The sequence below is a fragment of the Symsagittifera roscoffensis genome, chromosome 2, assembly GCF_963678635.1.
Source record: "Symsagittifera roscoffensis chromosome 2, txSymRosc1.1, whole genome shotgun sequence".
Taxonomy (NCBI): Eukaryota; Metazoa; Xenacoelomorpha; order Acoela; family Convolutidae; genus Symsagittifera; species Symsagittifera roscoffensis.
Genome location: NC_087063.1, coordinates 18,739,538 through 18,764,724, shown reverse-complemented (window position 1 = coordinate 18,764,724; position 25,187 = coordinate 18,739,538). Strand labels below are relative to the sequence as shown.

The 25,187-nt window shown below is 35.4% G+C and overlaps 2 protein-coding genes across 2 annotated transcripts in view; one reads left to right on the top strand and one right to left on the bottom strand.

Moving 5' to 3' along the window:
- LOC134839246 (endophilin-B1-like) overlaps positions 1-25,187 on the bottom strand; it is a 240,021-nt gene that overhangs the window by 175,687 nt on the left and 39,147 nt on the right. The window lies entirely within an intron of this gene.
- On the top strand, positions 12,598-23,928 carry LOC134839729 (uncharacterized). The gene is made up of 7 exons (XM_063855351.1): positions 12,598-12,612; positions 15,172-15,234; positions 15,686-15,787; positions 17,055-17,222; positions 20,834-20,896; positions 21,456-21,557; positions 22,590-23,928. The coding sequence occupies exons 1-7, from the start codon at positions 12,598-12,600 to the stop codon at positions 23,835-23,837; spliced, it is 1,761 nt and encodes a 586-aa protein (XP_063711421.1). The 3' UTR covers positions 23,838-23,928.

Sequence of the window (25,187 nt, the reverse complement as noted above, 5' to 3'; positions counted from 1 at the left end):
AAAAAGTAAAATCTTTGTAAAATTGGGAACAAATTTTGCGAAATCGAGAAAAGTTTTGTGTAAATTTTAGTAAGCGTTCATTGCTGGTTGAATGCTTAGTAATAGATCTTAAGTTATAAGTCTCTCTGTAATTCTTCAAATTTCTTGACAACAGTTATAGTTTAAAAATTTAGTTAGAAAAAAGTATGAATTGATGTGATGGATAGTTATATATAATTGATTCAATCAATTATTGAACAACTGTCTTTAGTACCAATAGGGATGGAGTCAATGCCTAGTTTTTACATCTAAACTAACACTTCGTTTGCCTGTAGTGTAGATTGCTGATTGATTTGATTTGTCCACCTAATGCTTCTGAGAGTATTGGGTCATCAGTTCGTTTAGATCCGTGCTGCTGCGTTTTTTTTCGGGAACTTATAAAAAATCTAAGATTGTATCGTAATAAAACTCGAAAATAAATAGAAATAAAAGGAAGAAATAAAACTATTCCGGAAAATGTTAACTCGACTGAGCGAGTGGAAGTGAGAGTAGAATTAAAAATTCTGAAGATTTTAAACAGGTTCAATTTTAAGGCTTGAATGCTTCAAAAGACCTTATTCTAATTCTACTCTTCATAGATTTTGTTTCATCCGATATGTTTTTATATTTCATCTTTCAGGTGTTTGGAAAGTTTTCAGTTGTCTCATCTTTGAAGTTTTTAAATCAAAAAGCCATTTTTCATTCCGTCTCATATTTGCAGGTGTTTTGTTGTTTTTTGTGTCTTTGCTTATCGCTCTAATGTCTGTTTTCAAAGCAGAATATTTTAACCGGTCAGCTTTTCTGGCGACACACTTTTTCTTTGATATCCGACAAAATAGTCTGTGAAAAAATATTGAATATTTTAAAAGGAATTCAACCTTTGCAGAAATAGAAAAGCCGGTCTAGCATTTAAAGGGTTGACAAATTAAAAGTGGGAAATAGTCCACTCTAATTTTTTGTAAACAATTAAAACAATGGTTTTTATACCCATGTAGTATTTGCAATACTTCAAAATCATAAGAAATTAAATACTTATGTATTCAGTGGCTTGAGTTGTCGTCAAACCTACATTTCATAGGCAAAATCCCAATTTTTTTGTAATCGGAATGCGCATTTTCAAACTGTGACCACAAATTAGCGCAGATCTCGCGTACATATGCGGAATCCAATTACGAATTGCAGATTCTAATAAAAACGAATTGCTATGTTTTTTCGTTGCAAAATCTGCGACACGACAAATGTGCTGATACATTTTATGTCACAAAGAGCTTGTAGGTTCCGGAAAAAAACTAACAAGCGTTGTCTCCGGATTCCATGGCCATCTACACACTAAACCAAATGTGCGCTTCTTCAGAAAAAACGTTAGCCCCGTATTAATATTTTTTAGAAAACTCCTGTTGGTATAAAGAAAAACATTTGGAAAGTTCTCTCTACCAAACTAGTGTAAAGCTGCTGTAGATTTGCGCTAACTCTGATTTTAAAATATGTTTTTGCTTGTTCGACAATTTTTTTAAGAAGGTTTTTTTATTTTTAAAATCTATATAATTAAAATAAAAAACTGCCATACAACCCAATTTCATGAAATTGAACATGCTTAATATTTTGGTTATTTAAACTTAGAATCGAAATGTATCAAAGAAAAAAACTCTGTTTCAGAAAAAAACAAAAATATTGAGTTCATTGCTTTTCTGAAAGTAATTTTGAGCCATCTAATCTTTAGTTTTGTTTAAAACCATTTTCGTCGTAAGAATTTTGAACCATCTAATCTTTAGTTTTGTTTAAGACCATTTTCGATGATGGTAAACGCCCTCCATTTAGCCAGTTTTGACGTGACATACAACTGCTACTGAAAACAAATCAAATAAATTCCCATAGTCGAGCAATGAAGGTTACCTTGCAAGATCTTGCAAGATAAACTATTATAATTATTTTTTTTTCTACAAAAAATTATTCTGAGCACTAGAAAAAAACACCATAGAGATCCAGATCAATTATGGTCACAAAGAATTCCGAGTTTTGTTTTGGATAAAAAAATTGAGGTGACCAAAATATAAAAAAAACCCAAATACGTGCTTTTTTTTGCTTTCGTTATGTAAAAATTTTCCGGTTGTGTAAGATTAAAGATTTCCAAAAACATAAATATTTTTATTTTTTTTTTGGAAAGTTTCATCTAATTTTGCAAGACTAGTGGGATTAAAGTTTAATTCTTTGTTGTCTATTTTGTCAAAACTTTAATCAATTAGCTTGAGATATTTTGTATATTGCGTTCACATAAACATGAGAAACAATTATGTTCTTACTTTCTGCGGTTATAATTTTCCCTTTTTCTTTTTTGTTGATTTGCTTAATTTTCAAAAAAATAATTCGACTACACTTTCAACACAAATGTTATAGGTTGTTTTGGCGTGTAAATTTGTTTTTTTTTCTATTTAAAACCATGTCTTTTAAGATCTTGCTTGAAAACTTTATCTTTAAAGGAGGTTATCTTGCAAGCTTCTGGCAAGATCTTGCAAGATAACCATCTTTGATCAACTAGAGCCATATTTGACCAATCGCAGTTATCTTGCAAGATCTTGCCAGCATCTTGCAAGATTCGCTTGAAGACTATTCATGTATTTTAAAATCTTGCACTGTTTTTGTAAGACCTTGCAAGATAAGCTCCTTCAAAGATTTAAATTTTTAAGCAAGTCGAAGAAATCCAAAAAATGAATCTCGTTCAAATAGAAATTAAGTCTGTTGATGAAATGTAACGAGAAAAAATGCATCGTTGGAATAAAGTAGTTTGGGTAACTGAAAGAATTTTTTTTTCGTTTGGATGACTACTTCTAACTGATTCGGCAAGGCTGCATTCTCAATAGTCATTGGTTTGTTAAACGATGGGAAATTTGTTTGACGGCAAGCACAAAGTCGGTTTTTTATTCACCTATACGACCATTGCACCAAGAAAAAATTTACCGTTTAGAACGAAGAAAAAAGTCCAGCGAGAACAAAGGTTTGAAGCGGGGAGGAACTGTTGGACTAGTGCTGCCGCGAGGAACAACTTTTGCCCTGTCTCTGCTGTAATCCTGGCTGGCAATCTGGTCTGGCGTAAGGAGGTTGCGCTCCAGTCCTTCGGCTGAAGTATCAGATTTAACAACATTATTACGCGCCTGAGACCATTCTGTATTAGGTTTACGACCAAAATGCAATTCAAAATGTGATTTCTTAAGCACCGAATGATTACTCTTGCGAATATCCTAAAGTATTTGTTGAATCGTTTCCTTAAAATTTTTGAAATTAGGATCGAGTTTTGCAACACCCAGTTTTCTCTTGATTGTCTGAATCGTTCGTTCAACCAAACCACTACCTCTATGATCTCCGACCGGCGAGAGGACATGTTTAATACCTCTGCAACAGCAAAACTCTTGCACCAAATTATTTTTAAAACCTGAACCGTGATCCCTTCTGATAGGGTGAGGTAGACCGTGGATACGAATGTTAGAATCAAGGAATTTAGTAACCTTCTTATTCCCAGTAGTTTTAGAAATAAGAACCAAAGGAAACTTAGAGAACCGATCGATTGCTACTAAAATAAAGATCTTAGACCCCTTATCATCAAGTATAGGACCAGCAAAAACTAGTTGTAATTCCTGATTAGGTCCAGACAGAGCAGGCAAAGGTTGCGCAGTATTAAAAGTTGACGCGGGCTTAAGATTCTTACAAAACAAGGTGCATTCACGGCATTTCTCGCACGTATCAATGATCTGGTGGTTCATGAACGGCCACCACGGGTATTCAGAGGCCGCCATCATGGCCTCTTGTCCCGGGTGAAGCACGGCTTTTTGAAGAGGTTCGGGTATGGCCAATTTATTTTCGATAACTACACAGTTATTAATCACAGCTGCGTTAGGCCAGAATTGGGCCATATATGAACCAAGCTTGTTGAAAGATGTGATGTCCTTGTTCATAATAGCTCGCTTCGTAGGGCCAAGAAAACGATCCTCCTCTGTTAATTCCGCCAAAAGGTCTGCATCGAAGAGGCCAGGCAGTCCCACGATTTCCTTCTTTCACGAGGAAAGAAGAGGTTTGCCCCCATTGACAGCAAAATTTCCAATCTTTGCAGCCGTATTAACTTTTCCTGGCTTCGATAGGCGACACCGCCTCCAATAGATGGGTGTGACCATCTTTTCGAATTGTAATCCTGGTGGCAACAAAACGGGTTTTAGCAGCCCGTTCACGGGTACGGTTTCGTTGGCTTATTTGATCCAATCGAGAGATGCGGTTCAGTTGACGAGGTCGTATTGGTGGCTTTGGACTGGACCGGCAAAAGTTCGGAGAACTTATCGGAAAAGACTCCAAGAATGTCATGAAATCGGCCTGCTCGGCAGTTGAGTTAAGTATAGTCTGAGGGTCAGGTTGAGTGATAGTAGCATTCAAGTCGATAATAGTGGGTCCGGTAATAGTTTGTTTAGCGCCAAGTGGTTGTGTTAATTTGATCCTGCTGGCTGCGCCATGAGAATTGCCGAGGTTTTAGAATGAAAACTTGGTTGTTTGAACAAGAAGTAAATTGTTTTAGAGTTGAATAATTTGTTACTTGAATCACTTTATTGCTTGGTTTCGAATAAATACTTCGAATAGGAAGTTTATCCTGAATGAACATGAGTTTAAGTTGAATAAAGGTTATCTAGCAAACATATACATATCGAAAGAGAATGAACACGCTCTGCGTGGTATTATGTATAGATTAGCACAATGACCTCGGTTAATATAATTAACATCAATCTGCAGTGAGACTGCAAAAAAACAAGTAAATAACGAAGTACCGAAGGTCGCTTCACGACAAGCTTGCAAATTTTGATAAAGAGTTTTGTTTTCTACTTGATTTCAGCTACCTAAAAAAATTGTCTGAAGATCGAGTGTGATATCTTATTAGAACTTGCATTTATGATTGGGATTCGAAAAAAAATCATTAAAAGGCCAGCCGTGTATTTGTGAATTGTAGCGGACTCCACAGCAGGCTGAAAATGCCTTTAACGTGGAATCCTTGATCTTTTTGCTGTTGTGAATCCACATACAATTGGTAATTATTTTTTCATTGCTCCAAATTGCTCCAAAAAGTAAAATCTTTGTAAAATTCGGAACAAATTTTGCGAAATCGAGAATAGTTTGTGGAAATTTTAGTAAGCGTTCATTGCTGGTTGAATGCTTAGTAATAGATCTTAAGATATAAGTCTCTCTGTAATTCGTCAAATTTCTTGACAACAGTTATAGTTTAAAAATTTAGTTAGAAAAAAGTATGAATTCATGTGATGGATAGTTAAATATAATTGATTCAATCAATTATTGAACAACTGTCTTTAGTACCAATAGGGATGGAGTCAACGCCTAGTTTTTACATCTAAACTAACACTTCGTTTGCCTGTAGTGTAGATTGCTGGTTGATTTGATTTGTCCACCTAATGCTTCTGAGAGTATTGAGTCATCAATTCGTTTAGATCCGTGCTGCTGCGTTTTTTTTTCGGGAACTTATAAAAAAATCTAAGATTGTATCGTAATAAAACTATAAAATAATTAGAAACAAAAGGAAGAAATAAAATTATTCCGGAAAATGTTAACTCGACTGAGCGAGTGGAAGTGAGAGTGGAATTAAAAATTCTGAATATTTTAGACAGGTTCAATTTTAAGGCATGAATGCTTCAAAATACCTTAGTCTAATTCGAATCTTCATAGACTTTGTTTCATCCGATATGTTTTTATATTTCATCTTTCAGGTGTTTGGAAAGTTTTCAGTTGTCTTATCTTTGAAGTTTTTAAATTAAAAAGCCATTTTTCAATCCGTCTCATATTTGTAGGTGTTTTGTTGTTTTTTGTGTCTTTGTTAGGCTCCAAAGACCGTGTGCTTATCGCTCTAATGTCTGTTTTCAAAGCAGAATATTTTAACCGGTCAGCTTTTCTGGCGACACACTTTTTCTTTGATATCCGACAAAATAGTCTGTGAAAAAATATTGAATATTTTAAAAGGAATTCAACCTTTGCAGAAATAGAAAAGCCGGTCTAGCATTTAAAGGGTTGACAAATTAAAAGTGGGAAATAGTCCACTCTAATTTTTTGTAAACAATTAAAACAATGGTTTTTATACCCATGTAGTATTTGCAATACTTCAAAATCATAAGAAATTAAATACTTATGTATTCAGTGGCTTGAGTTGTCGTCAAACCTACATTTCATAGGCAAAATCCCAATTTTTTTGTAATCGGAATGCGCATTTTCAAACTGTGACCACAAATTAGCGCAGATCTCGCGTACATATGCGGAATCCAATTACGAATTGCAGATTCTAATAAAAACGAATTGCTATGTTTTTTCGTTGCAAAATCTGCGACACGACAAATGTGCTGATACATTTTATGTCACAAAGAGCTTGTAGGTTCCGGAAAAAAACTAACAAGCGTTGTCTCCGGATTCCATGGCCATCTACACACTAAACCAAATGTGCGCTTCTTCAGAAAAAACGTTAGCCCCGTATTAATATTTTTTTTAGAAAACTCCTGTTGGTATAAAGAAAAACATTTGGAAAGTTCTCTCTACCAAACTAGTGTAAAGCTGCTGTAGATTTGCGCTAACTCTGATTTTAAAATATGTTTTTGCTTGTTCGACAATTTTTTTAAGAAGGTTTTATTATTTTTAAAATCTATATAAAAAAAACTGCCATACAACCCAATTTCATGATATTGAACATGCTTAATATTTTGGTTATTCGAATTAGGTTATTAAAATCTATATAAAAAAAAAAACTGCCATACAACCCAATTTCATGATATTGAACATGCTTAATATTTTGGTTATTCGAACTTAGAATCGAAATGTATCAAAGAAAAAAACTCTGTTTCAGAAAAACAAAAATATTGAGTTCATTGCTTTTCTGAAAGTAATTTTGAGCCATCTAATCTTTAGTTTTGTTTAAAACCATTTTCGTCGTAAGAATTTTGAACCATCTAATCTTTAGTTTTGTTTGAGACCATTTTCGTCTGAATCTAGTTGTAGAAAAATAACCTTATGATGGTAAACGCCCATCATTTAGCCAATTTTGACGTGACATACAACTGCTACTGAAAACAAATCAAATAAACTCCCATAGTCGAGCAATGAAGGTTACCTTGCAAGATCTTGCAAGATAAACTATTATAATTATTTTTTTTCTACAAAAGCTGGACTCATGTTGTTAAACGATGGGAAATTTTTTTGACGGCAAGCACAAAGTCGGTTTTTTATTCACCTATACGACTATTGCACCAAGAATAATTTTAACGTTTAGAACGAAAAAAAAATCCCACTGATATCACCAGACTACTGGGCTTTTTTTATGAGCGTTAATTGTCTAAGATTACGTTCTTTTTTTTACATTTATTGATGAAAATTTTTTAAGCTGCTCTCATTATTTACAAGTTGTTTCAAAAATCGATGTTGACTCAAAAATTTATGATACCCGTGATTTTGGTGTAGATACCTATAAATTATTTGTTTTACCACAACGTGTTTCTTCAATTTTCAGCGCAATGTTTAGGCTGATTTCGTTTTTTTTGGAGCAAGAAGAGCTTACAGATATTTTGCATCAAGCCGTTGTTATTGAAATGGGAACAGGAGTTACTGAATGCATTAAACCCCAAGTACGAAACATTGGTCATTCAAAACGTGGTTCCATTTAGTTTTCTCAATCAAAACAAAAATGGTTTGACTTTTGTAACAAAATTGTGCTTTAAAATAATTTAAAGTGATGCCAAAAGCGTGCTATTTGTATGCTACCAACTCAAGTTGGCAGCTTAAAACAAACCAATTAAGTCTACCTCGGTCTGAGGCAAGCTTTTTAGGCCAAACAATGCGTTCCCGGATTACTTAGCCAGAGGAAAAGTTAGACAATCTGCCAGGAACTTAAAAACACAAGGACAGTCATGTACTTCCTGGCAGACATCATCTGAGTTTTGTTTCCGACAATTGCTGTTTTCAATCTACATTTATCATTATAAACTACCGAGACGTCGTTTTTCTTCAAATTGACTGTTTTTTTTTTTCATCTCAATTTCCTTTTGGTAGCTTTCAAGCTTCCAATGTTACGTTTTCGTTGCATGCCACGTGGTGGCAAGCGCTGCTTCGCTTCTCTGTAATTAACATTATATACATGTTTTAGTAAAAAATTAATACTATGTAATTGTCTTGATAATTAGATTGCACATCTGCATGTTCTTTTGATTTTTTTTCGGTTCGTAGATGATTTCGAATGTTTCATTTTGTTTTCAAGTTTTCGTTTTATGATGTTGTGAATCATTTTTCCTCTTGCTTTGGTAGCTATCCAGAAGTTGATAGATTTTGTCATTGTACAAAAACAATCCTGATACTTTCTCTAGCTATCTGTTGGGCAGAGCGCGAAAAAATTGTAGCTACTTCAAGCAGGTTTGTTGGCCTCAGCCTTTTTAATTTTTCGCCAAAAAACTGGCACGCTAGGCCGCATTCCCAGAAAAAAATTAAGAAAACTAGCACTGGACTCTTATACCAATCCAGGAAGTCCAGGGGAATCTTTGCAAGACTTTTACATAGTTTTTCCGCCTGCAGGCGTGGCTCCAGGAATGGCTCCATGTTTGGACTTCCATCGATAGGCAAGCACAAATTCTCTCGCCTTACGCTTTCAACTAACGCAAGAAAGATCAAAAATCTATTGATTCTATAACAGGGGCGTTATTTGGAAAATTGAGAAGATGCCTTAAGGAAAAAGACTGAAATATTTTGAACTTTACGAATCGAATTATTATTCTGGACTCAAAAGTTAGTGATTTAAATGATATTTGTTGTCGAAAGATTATTCAAAAACTACCCAAGTTACATCGCAAATTTGTTCGGGTTATCTTGGATTTCATCAGCAATATTTGGAGACTGGACGTAATGAGTAAGACTTGAAGTCGTACCAACACTTGAATGCCGTGAGTAGGATCCAGAGAACTGCTGTAATAGGAAAGTTTGCTTACCTTCTAACAAAATAACAGGGTTAATGGCCGACAATTTCTGAAAATGTGTTGACCCAGTAGATAAGGAATTGGTCTATATAGAGGCTAGTCTGGCAAAGAAATATTCGTAGCTTTTTGATTGCTGTACGTGTTTGGGTATGTTTACAGCTACTTATAATTGTGTTCGGCAAAAGCTAATTGAGAATCGAAATAGCGATTTTCTTAGACATAATCTAGTCGATACTAAAGATGCTAAGTGTTTGCGAGGCAAAACCCTTTACTCATCAATTCAAGAACTATTCTGGAGTGCGGTCTGTATTTAGACAACCGAGTATTCAGACACTGTATTAACCAATCAGAATTGAGACAAGGAAGAAAAGAATTTGATATCTTCCTTTGTCTCGATGAGTCCTTGATGTTGGCTTATGTCGTGAGAAGAAGTGAAATATCAGATTTTTACTTAACCACCGTCCACTAGGGTTGAAATTTATTGTATTTTTTTGGTTAATTGGCTTAATTCTTGAACGACCTGAAAACATCGAATGGCAAACTTTGAACAGCGAGGTTTCAAACATCAGAGTTTATTAATTTGAATGCAGCGAGAGAAGCGAAACAACAAAAACGACTGTTTTGAGACAATAGCTAACTTCCATTTGATAGTTCAAAATAGTGAAGCAACAAGAGTTACAGCTAACACTAAAATCTACTTAGACTATGCGCTTCGACCAGTAAGTTGATGTTCACACTCTGAAGTGAAATATTGAGAACATTGGGCTCTTCTGACTGTCATTTTAATTAGGCCATTTTTTTGAAGAAACCCGTTGAGAATTGCATGCAGATACATTATGTAGAGGCTTTAGAAAAATCAAATAAAGTTTCAAAATTTCAATTTTTGTTACAACAAAAGCTGCACAACGTGCCATTATCCTATTCCTCCTGCTGTTGAATTTCGGAGTATTTTCATACTGTGTTTGATAGTTTTGCACCTTTACGTTGTTGTGTTTTAAATAAAGATGTTGAACCGATGCTTATGTGAAATAATTGTGTAATTATCGAATTTTTTTTAGCAGTTCTTAAATACAATCAATTTTTTTAATAATATTTTGAAATCCAAAAACTTGAAATAAAATGACAAAAAGGTAAGGGATTGCAATATAAAAATTTTCGTTAACCTAATCTCAAAATGTCGAGATAGCAAAAAACTGTTTCAAATTTTCAATAAAATTGGTGGAAAACAAAAAGAGCAAGAAACTGACTTGGCACCTGATTAACTTGGTAATTTTTCTGTTTAAACAGACCTGAGTTATATCCGACTGAAGTAGTGGTGCTTGAGCAATTCATTGGTACTTTAAAAACACAAAAACAAGCTGATGAAACGAAAACAAAAAATAAAAAAGAATGATAAAACAAAACAAAATAATTGATGTGATCAAACTGTGTGCTCCAGTCATCAACCCACTCCTAGTGCAACGTTTTACCAAGAGCATTGAAAAGGGTGTGCATTGCTCAAAATTTTCTAAGAAGCATTCATACAATAAATAAAGGAATCACCTTTAGTTCCACTGCATTTGGACAGACCTATAACTGCAAGAAAATTAGAGCAAACTTGAAAGGGTAATTATTAATTTTAGCTGCTGTCAAAACTACGAAAATAAAAAACTTGGTTTCAATAAATGAATAAAAAACGCATAATTTGTTGGTCGATAACAATATGATTTTCAAAGACCTCAATTCCATTACTGAAAATGAATTCAATTCTTTTTATCAAAAACGTTTGTGAGTTTTATGTTAGCGATAATGAAAGAATAAGTTCTGTTTCTTATTATCGGGTTTTTTCTAAGTGTTGTTTATTTTGTTTATTGTAGTTTAGGTGACCTGGAGGAATGCTACTTGAAGGGTTGATTAACCCGTATATCATTCTTGGTGTACTGTTTCTAAAAAACGGATAGATGAAAATATAATTTCAAATGTCGACATCAAAATTCAAATTGAATTCAATTTATTACTCTAATAAAGGTCCTAATTGCGTTGACTTCATTGCAGTATAAGTAAATTGGAAAAATTTCCTAATTTCGAGAAAAGTTTTGCTTCTCAGTTTTCTACCGAATGAGTTGTTGGTATCGGATAACTTCTATTTTTTAAATCTTAAATTCAATCTTGCTAACTGCAGTTCGAAATTACTATGGGCTTCCGCAAAAACCCATATCTCTTGTTGCCCTAGTGTTTTGTCTACGATCTCTTTTAAACTCCAACTATCGAATTTTCCAATCCTTTTAAATATAGCTTGATTTGTGATTCGACTATGCTTCGCTTGTAATCAACTTATGTCTCGACTGTAATCATGGCTCGACTGTAATTTTGGTTAAAAAATTTAAAAGTGTCGCTGCTACACGAGTCTTTTGAAGAGAAATTAATAGTTCCAAGTTTGCATAGATTTCTTTTATTTTAAATTAGTTTGAAAAATCAACCTGAAGCAAAAAACTCTTAAAAATTAAATTTCTTCTTACAGGAAATTTTAGTTACCTTGAAAACTATCAATTTGAAAGGCATCGTGTTCTCGATTGAATGACGCTTATGAAATAATTGACGGAGTTTTTTTCAGGAGAAGTTTCTATAATCACTTTTAAAATGAAAATTGAAAAGTGTTTTTGACGACTTTTTAGGGGTTGATCTTCTTTAGTATAGATACGATAGGTGGAGGGGGATGGTTAAAAAAGTTCTATCTCTCAAGTTTATTCTATTTGGTCCGCCATTCTTCCTATCTTTTTCATTCTCCTTTTTCCATCGGGGTCTTGTGCTGACTGTGAGAACTGTGAAAAACCTTTACTACTACTGCTACTGCTGCAACACCCCCTCTCCACAAAGTGGTCCAGGGTGGCTCTGATGGCGGTGGAGTGGCAGTATTCGTTCACTGGGGACCATGGCTCAGATGAGAGATGACTCACACCGAACTGAACAAGTTCAGCCTAAATAGAGAATCGGATGGATTAATTTTCTGCTCCTTTATCAACCAACCTAACACCCCCACCCCGCACTTCTCTCGTCGCACAAGCCCGTGTACGCACCATGGCCTGTGCTAAAATTTTGATCTTTTTGTGCGCAATCATTTCGTGCACAAACCTTAACTGACTATTTTGAATCATACTATTTATCCTTGCGTATCTTTGTAAAAATAAGTTAAAATCAATTGTTGTTTTGGTAGATTTCCGAAAATAAGTGTTGCCAATCTAGTGACGAAGATTTTTGGCAAATACTGACGAGATATTTGATAGATTTTTTATGATTATCCCTCTCTCTTCTAACCCCCTGCCCCGCCATAGAAACTCTCATTTCATCCGATGCCGATTGAAGTACTGTAGCAGTCCAAGAAAGAATAGAAGCATAACTGCTCTTGCCTCATACTGGGAGGAAAGAGTCCCATTTCCGCAGAAAGACGAGACAGCTCGAGTGAATGGGTATTTGCCGAACATGCGATTCAAGTTGCCCCTGGCGTGCACGTGACCCACTTTCCTGAGGGGTTCCCTCGAGTAGGAGCTGAAGTCCAGCAGTCCATACTCTCTCATATCGGTCTCCGTCAGACCCAGCGTGGCTGCGTGGAAACATCATGAAGGAGACTAAAGTTAGTTCCGCGTGACCGCGTGAAATGACACCAAGAGTAACAAAAGGGTAGACACATATGTCTTTCAAACCAAACACCAACTCCCTTCTAACAAGACTAGAAACAAGTTTCGATCCTGAAACAAGTTTTTGGAAGTTCCTTTTTGGAATTTTATCTGACGACTGAAGACGCTTTAAAATGATATATCACCCGACTTTATCTTACGCTTATATCCAGGCGCGGATCTAGGATTTTCTCGAGAGGGGGGGGGGCAGATTTTCGAGAAATTTCGAAAAATTTGTCGAACATTTATTTTAGGTGGACCAAATTGATTTTCTGAGTTCTCCTAAATCACTATAAATAAGACCCCATTTTGACCAACTTTTGTGCGCCGCAGGCAAACTTTTGAAAAAACAGGCCAAAAAAGGCGTTTTTAGGCACTTTTTTTGAAAATTCTGACAAAAAATCGCGTTTTTTCGGTGAGCGCTCCCCCCTCAAAATTAGTATATTTTGGCGGCAAAGGCGCCTTTAAAAAATTTTTAGGGTCAGTCAGCCAAAAAGGGATATTTCAAAATAGTACAAAGGGGGACCCCCGCCCCTGCCCCTAAATTTCATTAGTAAAAGTACAGTAAAAAACCAGTAAGAATCTGCCGTTCGTTCCAAACGTTTTTTTTGTAAACATGAAAGTTTATGCTTTTCGGCAGAGAAACTGAATTTCGTTTTTTGGCAGACTCACATTTTTTTTTCGCCAAACTGACCTTTCGGCACGTTGATACGCCACCATAAATTCAATTTCCCAGTTTCTTATGCCATTATATTATACTATGAGCTTGTTGTTGTCATGGACAAACCTGGTTAGAACTTCCTCGTTTATCCTATGTTTGAGGAGCCTCTGAGAGTAACGTCGCAACTTAAGTTAAGCTGAGAATAAAATAAAATCTAGTTTAAAATAAAAGTATAAAATAAAACGGAGCGCTTCAATTGCGCCATGTAATGAATTTCGCATTAAATCAAGCAGTAAAAAATAAGCATAATGTCATTTGAAAATCCATCTCTTCCTACTAAGAAAACTTTAAATTTGCAACTAATTTTAGACAGTTACTGAAACGACTTATCTCTTATTAGGCTTAACTTGCAAACAGCGTTAGACTAATTTAGTTCCGTCTCTTTTTCAGTCAGCTAGCTGCCGTTGGATTGAAAGACAACAAAACTGCTCGTATCAGGATTTGTTGTAAACAGCCCTGAATGTTCCCACTGCCCATTAAAGTTTATGGAGCAGTAATATCGTTAAAAAATTAAAAGTAATTAAACAAAATGAAATTTTTTTTTCAAAAATTTGAATTTATTTCATAAAAATCATCCCCATACACGCCATAAAAAGTACAAAACAAGTATTGTAACAAATCAATTATGGCAAATAAGCTTCGTTAAACCAATTTGGAACGATTTCTAAGACGGATTAACTCTCCGCTCACGCGTTAATAGCGCGAAATATATTGCGCGTTAATTGTCCCAAATTGACCAAAATGGCAATCTTTAAACCCTCATAACTTTACGAAAAATAATCACAGGTGAACTATTTTTTCAAATTCGAGCTCAAGACAACAATACCTTTCGAATGATATAAAAAAATTCCGTCAGAAATGGCTAGTTAAAAAGTCGAAATTTGTCTGAAGAAAAAAAAACCCACCCCGAGCACAAATATTCCGTTACTTTCGTATGGAAAGTCGGAACAACAAGACAATGAGCTTGAAATAAACAGGAGTGGGATTAAGGAAGCGTTTTTTTAAAATTAAAGTAAACAACACAGATAGATACGCCTTTTCTGAAACAAAAACTTTAATTGTATTAATAAGTTTCATTTTTTCTTTGAGTCCCGATTTAATCAGTGGATAATTTTAGATCAGTCAAAAATGAAAAATTTCTTCGGATACAGTTAAAGCTTTGTTTTTTAACGTATCAATGAATGAAGTGCGGACATTTATATAAATTGAGATGGCTTTTTAAATTTTTTCCAGGAAAAAGATTTTACATTTTGATCACGTTTGAATTTAGAAAAAAAAACAACATATTGGTTCAAAAAGAGTTTTTGTAACAATCGCAATCGCAACTTATTTTACACTTAAATTTTAGAACTGAACAAGATTTTTTCAGGTCTGAAATAGAAAATTTACTCAGTATGGGAAAATGTATGGTATAGTATTCTGCTAAGAATTCCATAAAAATCAATAAGAAAATGTTGGAAATTTTTTGATATCATAGCCCCTCCCCACGCGCAACTTCATATTCGAGCTCAAAGCAATTTTTTAGTTTTTCAGAAAGTGGGCATTCAGTCAAAAATTATTAATTAAAAAGTCAAAATTTGTCTGAAAAAAAAAACATACCGAGTTCGAATCATTTATCATTTGTTCAATAATTGAATCGATAAAATAATTGACACAATAATTGAATCGATAAAATAAGAGCATCGATGCTCGCGCCTCGAAGCTTTTTGTAAGCCGAAAAGATCAATGCAAAGCCAAAAATTGTTGGTATTATCGAAGACCCCCATCCACTAAGCCACCAGTTGTTTTGTTTCAGCTTAACTCGAACTCAACGCCGACAAGTGTGTCTGGTTTAGAGACAGGCGACCAGCTGTGCCAGGTGGGTGCTCTACAAATAGTGTTCGATTGGTGTTAGGACAGAGAACCGATAAAACAGTATGCCGAAAACGTTCCCAGAAGTTCATGTCAGTGAAAAATGAAAAATAGTAATACAATGATTTACAATGGATGTTCGAGTTAAAAATTGTCAGAACGGCATTTTTTAACTCATAGATGACAGTTTTTATGACATATTTCAACAAAAATTTTCGAAGAGGTTATGCATTTTAGATCCAGAAAGCCAGTCAAAAATACCTTGAAGTCGTTTCGTGTTGGCTTCAGTTGACTTTAAATTCTAGCGACAGCTGCATCTAAGAAATTAAAACCATTTGTTCTAAATTTCAGTGTGAACCAAATTAATTTCGCATCATTCGAAAAATTTAATCAAAATAATTGTAGAACAGATTTTTTTTTGCTGTGAACATATTATTTATTGTAATTGGATCATTTAGATTGATGGGGAGATAGTTGAAACAAAGAGTCAAGTGACTCGACTCCTGCGTGACTCAACTTCTGCTAGACATTTGGAAATTCTGCTGGCCAGACCCAACAAGGTCTGTATGTTTGGTGTTACCTTCTAGCCGGTGAAAGACCACTGAAGTTTCTGCAAAAACTTGCTTTCAGACATATTTAACAGCAGTGTATTAGCAACTTCTTACCACTGAGTGTGGATTTTTTCACAGAAGAATTATGACACTACAAGATGCTCTATCAATTTTAAATCAATAATAACTAATCATAATTCATTATTCAAAATTCTGAGAGTAAATGTGACATTCCAATCTGAGCGTCGGAAAATTTAAAGGCTTCTGATTGGCTGGAATTGTTCTGCGATTTGGTTCTTCTGCTAAGAGAGTAGCTCCCTTCAGTGTCTTAAGGCAATGGGCTGGAAAGGAGACAATTCTAGGACAGAGAGAGACTGAAATTAGGTCCTAATTGGCAATCATGTCTCAAAACTGTCTACCCTTCAACGAAAAAGAGACCAGATCTCAATTGAAAGAGCTGAAGATAGTTAAGAAGAAAAGAGTTTTGGTTCATGCAGTTTGTTTAAAAAGTATTTCTTTTCACGTCCAAAAAAATGAAGCCACACGAAGTTAAAATATTTCCTAGAGAGCCGTTTTGAGCTTTTCATGTTTTTTTTTGTATAATATAGGATCCAGGGGCGAAACTAGGAGTTTCTCGAGTAAGGAAATTTTCAAAAATCTAAGGGGTTTTTGAAAAAAATGTTGACCTCTTTTTCAGGTCGACTAAGAGCTCTCCCAAATCCCCATTTTGACGAAACGATCTGTGCAGCAAACGTTTGTTTAAAAACATGTCGAAAAAAGCGTTTAACGTTTTTAGGCGCTCAAAAAAGGCATTTTGAGGCGCTCGCTCCCCCCTCCCTCAAAAAATAGTATGTATTGGCGCCAGGGGCGCTTTTGAAAATTTACCGGTTAGTCAGCTAAAAATGGATGTCGTGAAGTAAAACCAAAGGGGGGCCCTTTGGGTGGTGAAGGCGTCAAATCCTCGAGGAGGAGGCGTATGACACCCCTGCCCTAATCCGATAGTATAAATATATTAAATGAAAACGGCTGTATTAAGAAGAATTCGCACTGATCTGCTCTGCGACACCAACTTGGGTTAGTTTCTGATTGAGAATAAGACAATTTCCAGAGAATATTCGAACCCAGAATACTTTCTCTGAGCAATGAAATAATAGCGATATCACATTCAAGCCGTCTACCTGATGCGAGCAGTCTTCTTGTTGAAACTTCTTGAGCAAAGCTAGTTAAATTGAGAACTAACGAGCTACTTGTTGTGTTAAATTTTTTCCTAATTTAGAGAGTGACAATAGAAGAACCACCCTTAGATGAGCGGCTCTCCTCAGACAACACAGTGACGTCATCGCAATCTCCAATGAAAGTTAACAGCAGAAACAGACAAACAGCCGAAGAAACTCTCTATCTAAACTTAGCCGAAATAAACCAACTCATGCGAATAGCACAAAAAGTTGTGACCATAGCCTTAAAAAACGCAAACTTTTTTTCAAATTAGTGTCATTTTCTTCAATAGCCATAATTAAATAAGCAAACTGGACAAAAAATGAAAACTTATTGTTTAAATGACGACAGACTCTTATTTATTGAATTTGTCTGGAAAACACAAAAATTTTAAACAAAGGTGTTTGTGCCGAGAAAACCGAGGGATTTTTTGAATATTTTTCAATTGAGTTGGAAGGCTTTAATATGATTTTTTATTCCATCTCATTTAATTTTTTCTGCAAAACTTGGTTCTAATTGCAAAATAGCAGGCAAAAACGAACTCATTTTTGTTCCGACTTTCGATAGGAAATAAACGGAATATTTGTGCTCGGGGTGGGTTTTTTTTTCTTCAGACAAATTTTGACTTTTTAACTAGCCAATTTTGCCGGAATTTTTAAATATTATTCGAAAGGTATTGTTGTCCTGAGCTCAAATTTGAAAAAATATTTCACCTGTGATTTTTTTTCGTAAAGTTACGGGGGTTTAAACATTGGCATTTTGGCCAATTTGAGGCAATTAACGCGCGATATATTTCGCGCTATTAACGCGTAAGCGGAGAGTTAATCCGTCTTAGAAATCTTTCCAAATTGGTATAAGAAGCTTATTTGCCATAATTGGTTTGTTACAAGGAACGAAATCTATCCTTTTGTACTTTGTATGGCGTTTGGGGTGATGATTTTCATAAAAAGTTTCACACTTTAGAAAAAAAAAATTTGTTTTGTTTTATTTCATTGAATTTTTTAATGTTATTACTGCTCCATAAACCTTAAAAGGCAGTCGGAACATTCAAGGCTTCGCCCTGATACTCGTTTTTTCTTTCAAATTAGTGTTGGTTTTTCTGCGTGGTGTGATAAAAGGAACAGACAAAAACTACAACTTAGACATAGTCGACAGTCATAGTAAAAGAGTCAAACTGGACATCAGTTTTTAAAGAAAAATGACTAGAAAAACAATCATGAAAAACAATCATGAAAAGCATCTTTCAAACTCCAAAAACTAATTATACTCGAGTAAAACTAAAATTAAGCATAAACAAAACTGCTTGTATCAGGGCGAAGCCCTGAATGTTCCGACTGCCTTTTAAGGTTTATTGAGCAGCAGTAATACATTAAAAAAGTTAAATGAAATAAAATATAATGAAAATTTTTTCTAAAATTTGAAATTTTTTATGAAACTCATCTCCCCAAACGCCACATAAAGTACAAAAAGATAATTTTCGTTCCTTGTAACAAATCAATTATGGCAAATAAGCTTCGTTCAACTAATTTGGAACGATTTATAGGACGGATTAAATCTCCGCTTACGCGTTAATAGCGCGAATTATATTGCGCGTTAATTGTCCCAAATTGGTCAAAATGGCCAAAATTGCAATCTTTAAACCCTCATAACTTTACGAAAAATGATCACAGGTGAAATATCTTTTCAAATTTAAGCTCAGGACAACAATATTTTTTGAATGATATTAAAAATTTCCGTCAAAAATTGCTAGTTAAAAAGTCGAAATTTGTCTGAAGAAAAAAAAACCCACCCCGAGCACAAATATTCCGTTACTTTCGTATCGAAAGTCGGAACAATAAGCATTCGTAAGCAGCTCAAGTTAACCAAAAATAAGTATGCTTGATCGCTTTACTCGCTCGAAATTAGACGAAAAGCAAAAACTCCAAACCAGTTTTTCTCTAGCCGCAAAAAAAATTGTTTTTTTTTAAAGGTTGTTTGAGTCACGAGTGAAACAATTTTAAGAAGAGGTATCACTCTACCCAATCCGACGATTAATTGTGGTACCTGATTTTGCGTGGAAAACAAAAACAAAAAAAAGAGAAAAAAGCACAACCGATGACAAAAATCTTCAACATTTTTCAGTTGGATGGAACAATAAGAACTCTTTTGTTGGTGGTTAAAAGAGGTCGAGCCAAAAATGCAGGTCATTGTGAGAGAACATCTAAAAAATCTGTATATTAAAAAAATTGGCGAAAGATCAGTCTGCCAAAAGGCAACAAACAAGGTTAAATATTTGCGGCCTGACCTGGTTGAACCTTGTCTATTTTTGGCAGTAAATTTGCTGCGCTGCAAGTGAAATAAAAAAATGAGTTTTGTCTCACTATAATTGAGTCTTGTCTCTAATTTGCTGAGATGAACAAATTTCATTAGTAAAAGTACAGTAAAAAACCAGTAAGAATCTGCCGTTCGTTCCAAACGTTTTTTTTGTAAACATGAAAGTTTATGCTTTTCGGCAGAGAAACTGAATTTCGTTTTTTGGCAGACTCACATTTTTTTTCGCCAAACTGACCTTTCGGCACGTTGATACGCCACCATAAATTCAATTTCCCAGTTTCTTATGCCATTATATTATACTATGAGCTTGTTGTTGTCATGGACAAACCTGGTTAGAACTTCCTCGTTTATCCTATGTTTGAGGAGCCTCTGAGAGTAACGTCGCAACTTAAGTTAAGCTGAGAATAAAATAAAACCTAGTTTAAAATAAAAGTATAAAATAAAACGGAGCGCTTCAATTGCGCCATGTAATGAATTTCGCATTAAATCAAGCAGTAAAAAATAAGCATAATGTCATTTGAAAATCCATCTCTTCCTACTAAGAAAACTTTAAATTTGCAACTAATTTTAGACAGTTACTGAAACGACTTATGTCTTATTAGGCTTAACTTGCAAACAGCGTTAGACTAATTTAGTTCCGTCTCTTTTTCAGTCAGCTAGCTGCCGTTGGATTGAGAGACAGCAAGACTCTGAGCTTGAAATAAACAGGCGTGGGATTAAGAAAGCGATTTTTAAATTAAAGCAAACAACACAGATAGATACGCCTTTTCTGAAACAAAAAATTTAATTGTATTAAGAAGTTTCATTTTTTCTTTGAGTCCCGATTTAATCAGTGGATAATTTTAGATCAGTCAAAAATGAAAAATTTCTTCGGATACAGTTAAAGCTTTGTTTTTTAACGTATCAATGAATGAAGTGCGGACATTTATATAAATTGAGATGGCTTTTTAAATTTTTTCCAGGAAAAAGATTTTACATTTTGATCACGTTTGAATTTAGAAAAAAAAACAACATATTGGTTCAAAAAAGAGTTTTTTTAACAATCGCAATCGCAACTTATTTAGGACCTAAATTTTAGAACTGAACAAGATTTTTTCAGGTCTGAAATAGAAAATTTACTCAGTATGGGAAAATGTATGGTATAGTATTCTGCTCAGAACGGCTCCATAAAAATCAATAAGAAAATGTTGGAAATTTTTTGATATCCTAGCCCCTCCCCACGCGCAACTTCATATTCGAGCTCAAAGCAATTTTTTAGTCTTTCAGAAAGTGGGCATTCAGTCAAAAATTATTAATTAAAAAGTCAAAATTTGTCTGAAAAAAAAACATACCGAGTTCGAATCATTTATCATTTGTTCAATAATTGAATCGATAAAATAATTGACACAATAATTGAATCGATAAAATAACTGCATCGATGCTCGCGCCTCGAAGCTTTTTGGAAGCCGAAAAGATCAATGCAAAGCCAAAAATTGTTGGTATTATCGAAGACCCCCATCCACTAAGCCACCAGTTGTTTTGTTTCAGCTTAACTCGAACTCAACGCCGACAAGTGTGTCTGGTTTAGAGGCAGGCGACCAGCTGTGCCAGGTAGGTGCTCTTCAAGTAGTGTTTGATTGGTGTTGAGGCAGAAAACCGATAAAACCGTATGCCGAAAACGTTCACAGTAGTTCATATCAGTGAAAAATGAAAAATAGTAATACAATGATTTACAATGGATGTTTCTATGAGTTAAAAACTGGCGGAATTTTCATTTATTAGAACTGTGGAATCAAGTTTTATAATCTTTGAACAATTTAAGTTTTTTTTCGTACTTGGATTTAGTAATTGGATTCATTTTTTGGGTAGATCCGGGACATCTTGTTCTTTCTAAAAAATTTTATAGCTTATTTCAGCAACATCTTTCAAAGAAAATAAGCATTTTAGATCGTCTGTTCCAGAAAACCTGTCAAAAACGTTTTGTGTTGGCTTCACTTGACCTTTGGATTCACTAGTGACAACTGCATCTAAAAAATTAAACCATTTTCATTCGTAAAATTCAATGGCGAACCAAAATTATGTATCAGGATCCGGGAAGTGTTTTCAAATAAATTATAGCACCTACTTTTTTTGCTGTGAACATATTATTTATTGTAATTGGATCATTTAGATTGATGGGGAGATCGTTGAAACAAAGAGTCAAGTGACTCGACTCCTGCGTGACTCATCTTCTGCGAGACATTTGGAAGTTCTGGTGGCCAGATCCAACAAGGTCTGTATGTTTGGTGTTACCTTCTAGCCGGTGAAAGACAACACTGAAATTTCTGTAAAAACTTGCTTTCATACATATTTAACAGCAGTGTATTAGCAATTTCTTACCACTAACTGTGGATTTTTTCACAGAAGAATTATGACACTACAAGATACTCTATCAATATTAAATCAATAATAACTAATCATAATTCATTATTCAAAATTCTGAGGGTAAATGTGACATTCCAATCTGAGCGTCGGAAAATTTAAAGGCCTCTGATTGGCTGGAATTGTTCTGCGATTTGGTTCTTCTGCTAAGAGAGTAGCTCCCTTCAGTGTCTTAAGGCGATGGGCTGGAAAGGAGACAATTCTAGGGCAGAGAGAGACTGAAATTAGGTCCTAATTGGCAATCATGTCTCAAAACTGTCTACCCTTCAACGAAAAGGAGACCAGATCTCAATTGAAAGAGCTGAAGATAGTTAAGAAGAAAAGAGTTTTGGTTCATGCAATTTGTTTAAAAAATATTTGTTTTCACGTACAAAAAAATGAAGCCACACGAAGTTAAAATATTTCCTAGTGAGCCGTTTTGAGCTTTTCATGCTTTTTTTGTATTATCTAGGATCCAGGGGCGAAACTAGGATTTTCTCGAGTAAGGAGATTTTCAAAAATCTAAGGGGTTTTTGGAAAAAATTTCGACCTCTTTTTCAGGTCGACTAAGAGCTCTCCCAAATCCCCATTTTGACGAAATGATCTGTGCAGCAAACGTTTGTTTAAAAACAAGTCGTATAAAATAAAAACGGCTGTAATAAGAAGAATTCGCACTGATCTGCTCTGCGATACCAACCTGGGTTAGTTTCTGATTGAGAATAAGACAATTTCCAGAGAATATTCGAACCCAGAATACTTTCTCTGTGCAACGAAATACTAGCGATATCACATTCAAGCCGTCTACCTGATGCGAGCAGTCTTCTTGTTGAAACTTCTTGAGCCAAGCTGGTTAAATTGGGAACTAACGAGCTACTTGTTGTGTTAAATTTTTTTCCTAATTTAGAGAGTGACAATAGAAGAACCCCCCTTAGATGAGCGGCTCTCCTCAGACAACACAGTGACGTCATCGCAATCTCCAATGAAAGTTAACAGCAGAAACAGACAAACAGCCGAAGAAACTCTCTATCTAAACTTAGCCGAAATAAACCAACTCATGCGAAATGGAAACTCACAGGCGCTTATGAACTTAGCTGATGATCCGCTATGTTATCAGACCTCCTGCGATTCAACTCGAGATCCGCAAAGGAGTCCATATCGGAGAAATCCGAGCGCGCGACCAATGGGTCCAATGCCGTTATCTCGCCAGGCACTGCAAAATATGCGCCAGAAAAGCTTCACCGATGACCAATGGCATAATTTACCTCTTTCAGATAAGCAAAAACCTCGACTACCTTCAGGTCATCATAAAAATACCCAACAAAATTGCGGGAAATACCTAGATATAGCGCGTCATGGCCACAGTTCACGGCATGGCTCCGTGTATGGACCTATAGACCACTATCAATGTCACAGTGCGCCTCATTCGCCGTTACATCATTCAAATGATCGATCCTCAAATTGGGAAGTCAGGCAGAGTCGAGAAAAAGAAACATCCAAATTGTTTGATGCTTGTACAAACAACCATTTCTATCATGATAACATACCAGAGAAAGGTAATCACGGTCAACGGCATCATCAACATCATCAAAACCAAAAGTACAATTTAATGAAGTCTTCAATTAATGATACTTTCCGACGAACTAGTGAGGTGTCAGCGGAGAAGAAAGATGACCACAGCGGTAGAAAAGAAAAGTGGGGATCTCTGGACTGCTCCACGCGACGCATCCGCAGTTCCACACTCACTGGGTACGAATTGATGTACGGGCGAGGAGGAGGAGGAGGTCCCGAGGAACACCAAGCAGTTAGGGAAAACAGAGTGCGACATGCAAGTGCCAATTATTCCGCTGTTAAGACCTCTGCTGATGCTCATGATAACTGGACTTATGAAGATAAAGGTTTCGTGGTTCCTTTGAAGAGCGGAATCAGGAGAGAGAAAACTCCTGACCGGGAAGGCCCCAGGGCGTCTTTCAGTGAGGGTCGAAAGGGAGAGGGGGAGAAGGAAGGTGGGTTGGATCGGGGTCGATTGACAGACGAGGGACAGAAAAAGAAAATTATGAGCAACTATTTGGTCATAAGAGCTTTACTCTCGACAACCGAGGGAAATATATCCGAAGGAGCTTCCCACCCTCTCTTGTCAATTAACAAAGTTTGATTTTCTACCACTTGATTTCAAAGAAATTTTGTTGAGCTAAACTATCTCAGGCATATCATCAGGTGTGACAGTTTAATCTGAATAACTCAATAAGCACTGTTTTTTATTATGATAGCATTCCTTAGTATGATGTATCCAAATTAATCTGTTGATTTTATCCGTTGTATGTTTTGTTAACGGTCTACTTTTGTTTTGTTAATGGTTTATTTAGTTAAAACTGTCGCACACTGTATGTCTTGGTACGTTTATTCCGTTTGTACAACTCGGAACAAAACCTCAGAAGCATGAAATCCTAATTGAGGGAAGAAGCGGTACTCGCCCTCGTGTGAAGTAAGCTTTTTTTTAAATGTTGCGGTGGTTGAAACCCGAGTTGTTCCAAATCATAGAAGTGGCTCATATTAACTCCCCAGTTAACCAATCGTGCTCACAGATTTAGTCAAATAACCATAATTGGCTGTTCAGGAGGTAGTATATCAGTGTTAGCTGCAACATTTCATTTTTAATTATTATTTTTTTCAATTCCAAAAATTATGTTTTCTCTATAGCTTTAATTACAGTTTTCGTTTCCATTTGTTTTCCTTATGCATCGCGCAGCATTGAGTGTTCCTGAAGCCATAAAACAGTTTTCTGAGTCAGCCAGCGCGAAGGCCTAATCCGGAGTTCAATCGCTGAAGGTTCAAATAGACCACAATGAGTCACGATTAGCATAGTGAGCTATGGCTAAATTGCAAGCCCTCTCTTTTAAAAGAGCAGCACATGTGCGATTGGAACTCGTAATCATATGATTGCTAGGCACCATCAATACCGGATACGCCGCAAGTCTTTTGAAGTTAACAATTTTCTTCATTACTTTTCAAATTTTAAAAAAAATCGCAGGTCAAGTTTTATCCTATAGCTTTGAGATTTGCCGAGGTTTTAGAATGAAAACTTGGTTGTTTGAACAATAAGTAAATTGTTTTAGAGTTGAATAATTTGTTACTTGAATCACTTTATTGCTTGGTTTCGAATAAATACTTGGAATAGGAAGTTTATCCTGAAAGAACATGAGTTTAAGTTGTATAAAGGTTATCTAGCAAACAATATAGATATCAGAAGAGAATGAACACGCTCTGCGTGGTTTTATGTATAGATTAGCACAATGACCTCGGTTAGTTTAATTAACATCAATCTGCAGTGAGACTGCAAAAGAACAAGTAAATAACGAGGTACCGAAGGTCGCCTCACGACATTCCCCGCGGCAGAAAAAATTTGAGAAACAACCCAAAATTAGAGAGATAATAAAAACTGCACCCAAACGAGCAAATGATTGATAGCCCCCCCCCCTATCCCACACAACTGCTGTACAGTTAA